Here is a 10,705-nt window from a genome sequence, read left to right as displayed (position 1 = left end):
TTTAGCTGCTTTGGAATTTGGGGAAAATGGATTAAAACTGCTGTAAATTGCTTCCTTATCTTTGGATTTGGTGACTGAGGACCCCAGTCTTCCAGTCAGAGCTGTAGTCATGGGCTCAGTGGATGGGCACATAGCCCTCCATTGGGCTGCCCCTTCACCCATGGCAGACAGTGCTCTGGTACCTCTTATCTGGTACTGGGATTATATAGCTTTCCAACAGCACTTTATGAATCTGCAATACATTATTTCAATGAAAACACAGCTATCTGGGTACAGTCTGTCTATAGTGTAAGGTAGCTCACTGGAGCCAAATAGAGGGTCACAACCCAGGGGTGGGTCCTCAAGTGTGACCCTTTGACTGAATCCAAACTTCATAGAACAAATACTCTTAAGAAAAGGATTTGTTCTGTAAAACTTGGACTCCTAGAAGGCCACGGGGGGTCTTGAGGCTGCAGGTTCCTCACACTTGGTCACAACCCAATCCATAAGCACAATCTATATGCCAGGCGCTATGCTAACTATACCAATATAAAGAAGGGCAAAAAACAGAACCTGCTCTCAAGCTCACAGTATAATGGGGGAGATAGGCTGAATCAGAGCTAATCTCAGGGGAGTCAGATAAAAGGACAGGGAACAGTTCTAACTAGGGCTCTGGGTTCACTTAAACCTAAAGTGGCCATATAGTTTGTATCCATATCCCCATGTAGAAGACCAAAATTCAGTTAGTGCATTAAAGGCAACATTGTACTTGTAGTCAAGAGGCTGCTGGGTGCTGTATAATATCCCAGAAAGTATAAAATATATACAAATTTAAGGGATGGTTCTTATTATTAGGACAGAAGCTTGGACAGATTCCTTCGGGGCAGTTTCAACTTGTACATTCCCAAGCCCTGAGAAAACAAATCTATCACACTATAAATCAATTTAGTTTTGCTAAAGGGTTGCAGATGGTTTGTGTAGAACAACTCATACTGGTACTAGATGAGGCCAAGGTTATACTTGGCATCCCATAGAATCCTGTGTAACCAGAGCCCTAAGGAGAAAAATATACATGGCTTAGAAGGACAACCACCTTCATAATTCAAATCTAGGCGCTAGTTCCTAGAACCAGGGGCAGTTATCTCTGTTGTTCAGTGGTGTCTGACTCTTACTAACCCCATTTGGGGTTTTCTTGGCAAAGATACTGGAGTGATTTCCCATTTTTCCTACTCCAATTCATTTGACAAAGGCAAACAGGATTAAGTGACTTGCCCGGGGTCACATAACTATTAGCAAAGACATTAATTACGGTGCAACAAGGTAGAAAAAGAAGACTAAGGCTAGTGAATTTAATAACCCACAGTTCAATAAATTGTAGAATGTAAATTACTTTGGGAAGAATTCTCTCTTAGCTATGTGTCTGAGGCCAGATTTGAACTCAGGAAGATGAGTCTGTCCACTAAGTATTGTGCTACCTAGCTGTCCCAGTTCTCTAGAGATGCTGTAGTGAACTGAAGTCTGAATACTGGGCCTCAGGCTTTTGGTCTTTGATGGTGATAACTAGTGATGGAAGTTTTTGTTTGCAGATTTCTAGAGGGAGGGTCAAGATGCCTAAGAGGAGGAGGCCACAGATTTCAGGTACTTTCATTTCCAAACAAATCATTTTTAAGTAACTAAGAGAAATAGTTTTGCTGGATGACAAAAACTCGTGTTAGAACAAATTTGTGAATAAATGCCTACTAATAAAAAACATATATATACACACATTTGTATGTATATATACGTACATATACATGTACATAATATATTATATGTGCATACACACACATTTTAAGGTTGATATTGTAAGGACTAGTGTGCCTCCATAATGAGAAGATGGGATTCATTGGAAAAGACCCTGATGCTAGGTAAGATTGAAGGCAAAAGGAAAAAGGGACAGCAGAGAATGAGATGGATAGATAGTGTCATGGAAACAACAAATGTGAATTTGGACAGACTTCAAAAGATAGTGGAGAATAGAAGGGCCTGGCATGCTATGGTCCATGGGGTCACAAAGAGTTAGACCTGACTGAACAAAAAAGCATGCCCTGACATGGTCATTCACTGCACATCGCTGGGAAACAGAATGGTAACCTGAAGGGGAGCTGGGCTGATCCAGCGTACCTGAGTTACTGTGCTTGTTCCTAAACTGTACCTGTTTGACGAGGAGGGAGGGGAGAGTATGGCATGTGAAGAAATAGGCTTTCCTTTCTGTTTCAGGAAGGAGTTGGTTGACCTTCAGAACTGAATACAAAGTTCTTTAAAATGTGATTTTTCTTGAAATGACCTTATGGGAATTACAGGATAGAGTCTATTTTCATGTTTGTGCTGTGCTTTGTTTGGTACATGTCTTTAAATGACTAAACAAGGGCTAGTGTGTTTAAATCTGAAAACCCCTAAATAAATAAAACTGACACTTTGCTTTACTTGCATGTATTTATTCAACAGTTTAGTTCAAGTCAGCATAGGACAGTAGAAAGCACACTGGCTTAGGTCAGAGGACCTGGGTTCAAATGCTACCTCTGATGCTTATTGACTATATGACCTTGGCCAAGTGTCAGGAATTTTGATTTCTCATCTGGCCCTTCCAGTTCTCTCTATGGATCTATGATCTGAACAGCAAAACAAGTACCAAAGAATACTGGATGTGAAAATCAGAAGACTGGCTTCAAATCCTGGCTCTGCTACTTGAGAACTAGGATACAGTCTAGACCTGTGATTTCATTAGTATAGGGAACTCCTGGATTAAGGTATTCCCCCCACCCAATGGATGTTGGTGCCTTCTCTGAAACTTGTAGTCTCCCTGGGCACAGAATTGCCTGGAACGCCAAGTAGTTAAGTTACTTGCCCAGAGTCAGACAGCAGGGCTATTTCAGTATTGAGACTGGCCAGCTCACTATCTACTCTGCCTCACTACTTCTCTGGCTATGTTAGTTATTACCTGTATAATCTTGACTCTGCTCCTTATTGCCTGTATAACCCTGGACAAGTCATATAACCCCTTGGTTTCTTCCTTTATAAAATAAGTGGTTGGACTAGATCTCCAAGGTCCCTTCCAACTTTATCTTAGAAAATATAATAATTCACATTTGCATAGTGCTGTAAGTCTTACAAACACTTTCAAACAAGTCTGTGAGGTAATAAAACAAATATTATTAACCCCCATTTTACAAGAAGTTTAATTGATTTGCCGTTATCATGTCTAGTATAAATCAGGATTCCAACCCAGGTCTCCTCTTTTCAGGTTCTTTCTTTCTACCACACTTTTCTGCCTTTATACCACCAAGCCAAATGTTCATAGATATAATGATGTACAGAATTCAAAGGATGGAAAGATCACTATGGGCTGATTCCAGTATCCCTCATGCCAATTTTTCTCTCTCATATACTTTATTTTAATATGAATTATATTTGTTGATATGCCTTATGTAAATATATAAATTCCTTGAGAGCAATTCCCATCTTCCATCTCCCACAGAAACTGGCATGGTGCCTTGCACATAGTTAGCCACTGAATAAATGAAATAGTGTTGTGGGCTACCTTTGTACTTGGTGGGTGTTGGGGGGGAGGGGCAGAATGTTTTAGGTGACACTTAATGAAAGCCTAAAGAAAATAATTTAATTTCCCAGCAAAGAAGCTTATGTGTAACCACCAGGTAGTACCACCCTGAGATTACCAGCCCCATGTTGACTAACTAGGAAGTTAACCTAAACCTTCAGAATCCTCAGTACTCAATGGAGGGTGCTTGCTGACAGCTTTTAGATCACTCCTGTTCCTACCCCAGGCACAGCTGGGCAGGTATAACCTTCCTCAAGAACCAGACTAAAATTTTAATCTAAGGGAAATGAAATATGAACTATCACTCTAAATTTCTAAAATAATAAAAATCTTGATTTGTTTGTACCCTTCCCATCCCATTCTTAAGGAGATTTCCTTTAATCTGACACTCTCTCTCTATATTGCACAGATGATACACACTATAGTCATACATATTTTATTATACAAATAAAATTGCTAAGCTACATGTTAAGAGATAGTCTATAGAGACCTTAGCCCTTTCACTCATGTTGATGCTTCCAACCAACCTTACTGTGGCTAACCTTTTGGGCAGAAGGATTAGAGGAAGGAGTTGTGTCAGAGTCCCCCCTTTCAGAGGTCAGGAACCTATATCAACTGAGGGCAAGAAAAAGTTGTAAGGGAGGAGTTTGTCCTCTTTCTAACGTAATGGCTGATTTAGCTCTCAAAAAAGCTACTGGCACTTAGGAAACCCCAAGGAATTAGCAAAGAGATTAATTACAATGGAACAAGCTAGAAAAAAAAGACTAAAGTCAGTGAATTTAATAACCCAGAGTTCAGTAAATCCTAGAATATAAATTACTCTGGGAAGAATTCTTTTTGACAAGAACTACTACAAAAAGTGAAAAGCAGTTTGGCAGAGTTTAGGCCATTGTCTCAGACCACAGTCAGTGCCTGGCATATGTCAGGTGTTTAATAAATGCTTTTTCTTTCATTCATATACCATAATACACTCAAAATGAACATAAATTTAAAAAGCCACACTGGGAGAAAATTATCAGGTACCTTTCACAGCCTTGGTTCACGGGAAAATTCTTAACCAAATACAGAATAGAAGTAATCACTGAAGACAAAATGGAAAATTTCAATTATATGAAATCGAAACTATCTTGAATAAATAGTAAATGTAGCTATGATAACAAGGGAAATAAATTGGGGAAAAATCTTTCCATCAAAAATCTCTTGTAATGTTCTTATAGCTAAGATATATTGGAAATTAACACAAATATATAAGGCCAAGGACTTTTCTCCAAGTACAAATTGTCAAAGTAATAAATAGTTCTTAAAAGAAGAATTGTGTCCTATTGGCAATCATGTAAACATTGCTCCTAATAATTAATAATTTTAAAAACTAAAATAATTCTGAGGTTTTACCTCACCTGCAGAAAATTGGTAAAGATGGTAAAAGATGAAAAGTCAAATTGGAGGGGCTATAGGAAAATAGCACCAATACCAACCATTCTCTAAAGCAATTGGAATGATGGTGGAAAAGTGACTAGCAAATCCCTTTGCTTTAATCCAGAGATTCCCTTGCTAAAGCACATACCCCAAGGATAGTAAAGAGAGAAGGAAAGGTCCCAAAATATTCATAGCAGCACATTTTGTGATAGCAAAGAACTTAAATAAAGTACATGCCCATCAATTGGGGAAATAGTTAAATTGTGATACATAAACGGAATGGAACTGCGTAATAAGAAACAATGTGTATGAAGAATTTGGAGCAGCCTAGAAAGACTTAGATGTTATTGAGTGAAATAAATAAGAATAGGGAAAAAGCATACATAATAACTCTATCAATGTAAGTGGAAAAAACAATAAAATGAAAATGAACACTGTAATTGTAATAACCAGGGTTGGCCCAGAAAAGCATACTGTCCTCTTATTTGCAGAGTTGAGGAACTATGGGTGTGGATTATGGCATAATATATACACAACTGATGTGTTGGTTAGATTGCTGAGCTGTTTTGTTTTTTTTTCCCCTCATTCTCTTTTAGTCATTATAACAAGGAATGGCTTGATGAATAGAGGGAAGAGAGGGATATACTAGTGTGTCACCAGGGTTAGTCTGGACATGTCCATTTGGGTTATACTGAGAAGTGGAGAAGATGTAAAAACAAAAACAAAAGATGTGTGTGTATGTATGTGTGTATTATATATACATATAATTAGAAGAATGTTTAAAGGCTACTAGGCCAGATGTCTGCAACTCTATCCCTTGTCTAGACCTAACTTACCACAGCAGTGCTGACATGCATAGGCCAGGAAGATAGCTTGCATCTCTGTTCCAGGTCTATATCTTAGTTCTAACTGGTCCTTATCACAGAAGTGAGGGACTCTGGCAGCTGCTTTAGTGATAGCATGTTTAAAATATTGATCTCGAGTGCTGCTCTGGCCACCAGCTTGCTATGGTCATCATAGCCAACTTACAGGCAGTTCATTGTCTCTTTTCTTAGCCTTCTGGCATCCAAACTGGCATCTGAATGGGAAAGAATGGTAGATAAGCTATATGGGAAGACCTAGATGGAATAGTAGACTGGCAGTCTTTCTCCCAGACAAAACCCATGAAACAGCAAACGGGGGAAGGACTGAGATGTATGTATATATGCAAAATCTCTCCCGTTATCTTACCTCTCACAGAGCTTCATTCCTGTCCAGAGTTCATACTCAGGACTCAGTTTCCCCTTAAGCCCCATGAGCAACTATTGAACTCCTCAACTTTTACATATATGGAATTCAGTGCAAATATCACTACATAAATACCTGTAATATTTAATTTTTGGAAGAGGTGGGACTTGAGCTGGGCCTTGAAGAAATGGGCAAGATCTGGATATCAGACAAAAGGGAAGGTCACTCCAAGTGTGGGATACAGCCTGAACAAAGACTTATTGGGATGGGATGGGGGGGAGGGGAGAAACAGAGTCAAGATGGAAGAGTAAAGGCAGGGACTTGCCTGAGCTCTCCCAGATTCCTCTCCAAACAAATTTAAAATAATGCCTTAAAATGAATTCTGGACCAGCAAAACCAATAAAAGGATAGGGTGAAATAATTTTCCAGCCCAAGATAACTTAAAAGGTCAGCAGGAAAGGTCTGTCTCACTGGGGTGAGAGTGGAGAGTGTGGTAGTATGGGCTGTGGTAACTCAGGCCATGAGTGGGGGGTGACTGAATCAGCAGTGGAGGTTTCTGGAGTTCTCAGTCCACAGATGGGAGTCAGACAGAAGATTACCAGGAACTCTTTGCTGGTACAGGAAGCAGGACTTTCTGTTGCGTTGCCCATACACAGTTCAGGGTCACAGTTCCAGGGCAAGGAGGACCACTAGCACACTAGCTCATATGGCTGCAGAGAAGCAGAGACCCTGCTTACAGTTCCAGAGTGGAAAAGAATGTTTATAGTGGCTCACAGACCAGGAATGGTCCAGGACAGCAGTGACCACACCTCTCCTCAGATCACACCACCTTAGAAGAACTGGAAATTTACAGATCCCCAGAACTAGCTTTGAAAACAGCAACATGAAAAGCCTGAAGCTTGGGACCCTGACCCCATACACCCTAGGAGCAAAGCCCAACTTTAACATAAAGTTAAAAGTCAAGAAATAGTCTGAAAAAATGAGTAAACAAGAAAAAAGAATGTGACTATGAAAAGTTACCGTGGTGACAATGAAGGTCAAAACACAAATTCAGAAGAAGACGACAAAGCCAAAACAGATTATATGCCTCAAAGAAAAATATAAATTGGTCATAGGCCCAAAAAGAGTTCCTGGAAGAGCGCCACAAGAATTTTTAAAATTAAATAAGAGAGATAGAGGAAAAATTGGGAAAAGAAATGAGAGTATGCAAGAAAATCATGAAAAGAGTCAACAACTTGGTAAAGAGGGAAAAAAATACTGAAGAAAATAATACCTTAAAAACAGACTAGGCCAAATAGTAAAAGAGATGTAAGATTTATTGGTTAGAGTTATCATCTTGGCATGGATTGGGGTTGAAGGGAATTGTTATTAAGATTTTCTGCTCTTGTCTTTCCTCCCTAGCTCTCCATCCAACTAAACCAACATAGGCATACTTTGTGCTTTAAAATTCATGATATCTCAAGTGCATAGAAAAGTCATTAGGACTATCAGACACACATAAGTCCTCAGTCCCTAAATGTCATAACACTTGTAGGAAAATAATTAAATCCAAGCTGTCATTTAGCCAATAGCTGAGAATTTCTGCAATTCAATAACCTTCCAGGACCAATTTATTTTGCCACATACCCATGAAATAAACCTGTACCCTTTCATTTCCTAATCAAGCAGTGAACTTGCTTTTTGAATTATTTGGAATGATAGTACCACCTACTGTGTCCAAGGTGAAGCTTAACATACCTGTTTGTCTGTCCTCCTCTGTCTCCCAATCAGGAGATGAAAACCATCTTCTTAAATTCAAGAAGATCCCAAGGATAAGAGACACTTACATGAAGCCTGAGAACTCTGGAATGGGAGGATACTTTAATTTGGAAGATTCAGAAATAGCAGCAGTCACTAAACAAGATGGAGAAGAGAGAAGCCAAGCAGATATCAGGTAACCTAAAGTAAAATGTCATGCAAGCTTTTCCCAGCAGCAGAAATCAAAACAGCAGCATGTAAGCAGTAGACAGGGCATTAATATAAGGAAGTGAGGATTCTATTGAAAGAACAAGGTCAATCATAATAATACACCTTAGTAGTACCTTTCTGTTTTAGTACTCTACTCCTTTTCCCAGTGGACTAGGGTTACTTTTGATGTTTGCAAAAAAATAACTGGAAAGGAGAATTGATCATATTTTTCTGTTCATATTACTTAGTGCGCTTTAACTGAGTGATTTTGTGGTATACTATGCAATGCCCTTAGAGAAGAAAAAAAAGCACACCACACACCTAGAACTTATGAATCCTAATGAAATTTACTGAAGGATATACCATGTAAACAGTAGAAGTTTTGGCAAAGCCAGAAATGAGATGGGATGCTCCTCATGTCTGTGCTTTGAGTTAGGTCTCCACCAGTTAGTTATCTGAGAACAAAAGTCTGTGGTCTCAGATCAGCTAGTGAGGAAGAGGGAAAAGTGGCAACTCCCCAAATGGTCAGTGGGAATTAGGTGGCAACTATCTGGGTTTTTTGGAGGGTTGCAGCTCTAAAGGTAGTTTTCTGTTAGCCATCTGGGTAGTAAAGAGGCTTGTGGTCTCAGATCAGCTAGTATAGATATGTGGGGTGTCAGTATAGAGAAGGTAACCTTTGAGTTGGCACTATTGATAGCTAGTTGGGGGAGAGAGGTAGTAGCTTACCCCAAAGATGGCTCACAAGTTTTCTTGTTATATAAAAAAGTTCATATTTTTTGACGCACATTAGGGATGTTTAAATTTTCTACTTCCCAGGGATTCTAGGGCAGTGGCTGGCTGAATGGGATGATGAGCATAGGACTGAAAAAGCTTGCCTTTCTTATCTCCACTTAGGATGCAGAAATTTGTTATCTAAGGAACTAGGGTGCTACAAAAAAATCACTTGGGCAGAGATGAACATTATCACAATTTTAGAAACAGGGAGAAATCTTCCCAACCATTTAGAGGTATCAGGAAAAATAATATAATTGTAGCACATTGCGTGGACTGGCAGAGGACAAAGTATCCTAAGGATTTTTATTTTCTTTCTGACCAGTTTTTCCATTGTCAAGAGGAATAGCCTTGAGGCTTGCTCTTTGGGGGAGAATGCTGGAGCTTTTGCTTTAAGGAGTTATAGCTTCTCCTTGATATGTTTCTAGGATTAGATTATTTAGTTTCCAATTATTTTTTTTTAGTCTATCTTTCCATGGCCCTTTATTACATATAATTTTTATTGCATCATGATCTGAAAAGGATGCATTTAATATTTCTGCCTTTCTGCATTGGATTGTGAGGTTTTTATGCCCTAGTACATGGTCAATTTTTGTGTATGTGCCATGTACTGACTAGAAAAAAGTATATTCCGTTCTATCCCCATTCAGTTTTCTCCAGAGGTCTATCATACCTAACTTTTCTAATGTTCTATTCACCTCCTTAACTTCTTTCTTGTTTATTTTGTGGTTAGACTTATCTAGTGCCGAGATGGGGACGTTCAGGTCCCCCACTAGTATAGTTTTGCTGTCTATTTCTTCCTGTAACTCCCTGAACTTCTCCTGTAAGAATTTGGGTGCTATACCATTTGGTGCATATATATTTAGTAATGATATTACTTCATTGTCTATGGTGCCTTTTAGCAGGATGTAGTTTCCTTCCTTATCTCTTTTGATTAGATCTATTTTTGCTTTTGCTTTGTCTGAGATCAGGATTGCTACCCCTGCTTTTTTTACTTCAGCTGACGCATAATATATTCTGCTCCAGCCTTTTACCTTTACCCTGTATGTGTCACTCTTTTTCAAATGTGTTTCCTGTAAACAACATATTGTAGGATTATGGTTTTTCCTCCATTCTGCAGTCCGTTTCCGTTTTATGGGAGAGTTCATCCCATTCACATTCACAGTTATGATTACTATCTGTGTCTTTTTCTCCATCCTTTTCCCCCATTTATGCTTTTCTTTCTCCTTTTTCCTTTCTCCCCTTCACTAGTGTTTTGCTTTTGACCACCACCTCCTTCAGTCCCTTCCCCCTTTTATTATCCCTTTCCCTTTTCTTCCCCTTTAGTCTTACTGCTGCTTCCCTCCCTTTTTTCCCCCCTCCCTTCTTTCCCCCTCCCTTTTCTTTCCCCTTTTCCCTCCTACTGCCTATAGGGCAAGTTAGATTTCTATACCTAACTGATTATATTATGCCCTTCTTGAGCCTAATCTGATGAGAGTAAGGTTCAAACAATGCTCCCCCCCCTTTCCCTCTGCTGTAATAGGATTTTGTGTCTTTTCCTGTAATGTAATTTACCCTTGTCTGCCTCCTCCTTTCTCAGTACTTTTCTAAGATCAGATTGATCCACTTATTTGGATCCATTTAACCCACTTGATTAGATTTTTTTTTATCATTACATCAAAGTCAACTAATATCCACCCTCTTTATGTATACTCCTTTAACAAGGTGTAATAACAATACAGTTCTCAAGGGTTGCAAGTCTCATATTCCCTTGTAGGGGTTTAAACA

General features: G+C 39.1%; 1 protein-coding gene across 3 annotated transcripts in view; it reads left to right on the top strand.

Annotated features, from left to right (window-relative positions):
* Window positions 1-10,705, top strand: part of BRME1 (break repair meiotic recombinase recruitment factor 1) — a 45,898-nt gene that overhangs the window by 1,435 nt on the left and 33,758 nt on the right. For 2 of the 3 annotated variants that reach the window (XM_020994829.2, XM_020994830.2), the window contains exons 2-3: window positions 1,566-1,617; window positions 7,991-8,153. In XM_020994829.2, the coding sequence (XP_020850488.2) occupies window positions 1,566-1,617; window positions 7,991-8,153 (215 nt within the window). The remainder of the gene's footprint in view (window positions 1-1,565; window positions 1,618-7,990; window positions 8,154-10,705) is intronic. The other variant, XM_020994827.2, reaches the window with a different exon arrangement.

Source organism: Phascolarctos cinereus, unplaced genomic scaffold (assembly GCF_003287225.1).
Source record: "Phascolarctos cinereus isolate Bilbo 61053 unplaced genomic scaffold, phaCin_HiC Scaffold_4;HRSCAF=312, whole genome shotgun sequence".
Taxonomy (NCBI): domain Eukaryota; kingdom Metazoa; phylum Chordata; class Mammalia; order Diprotodontia; family Phascolarctidae; genus Phascolarctos; species Phascolarctos cinereus.
The sequence above is the reverse complement of the archived record's forward strand: the minus strand, read 5'-3'. Positions and strand labels throughout refer to the sequence as shown.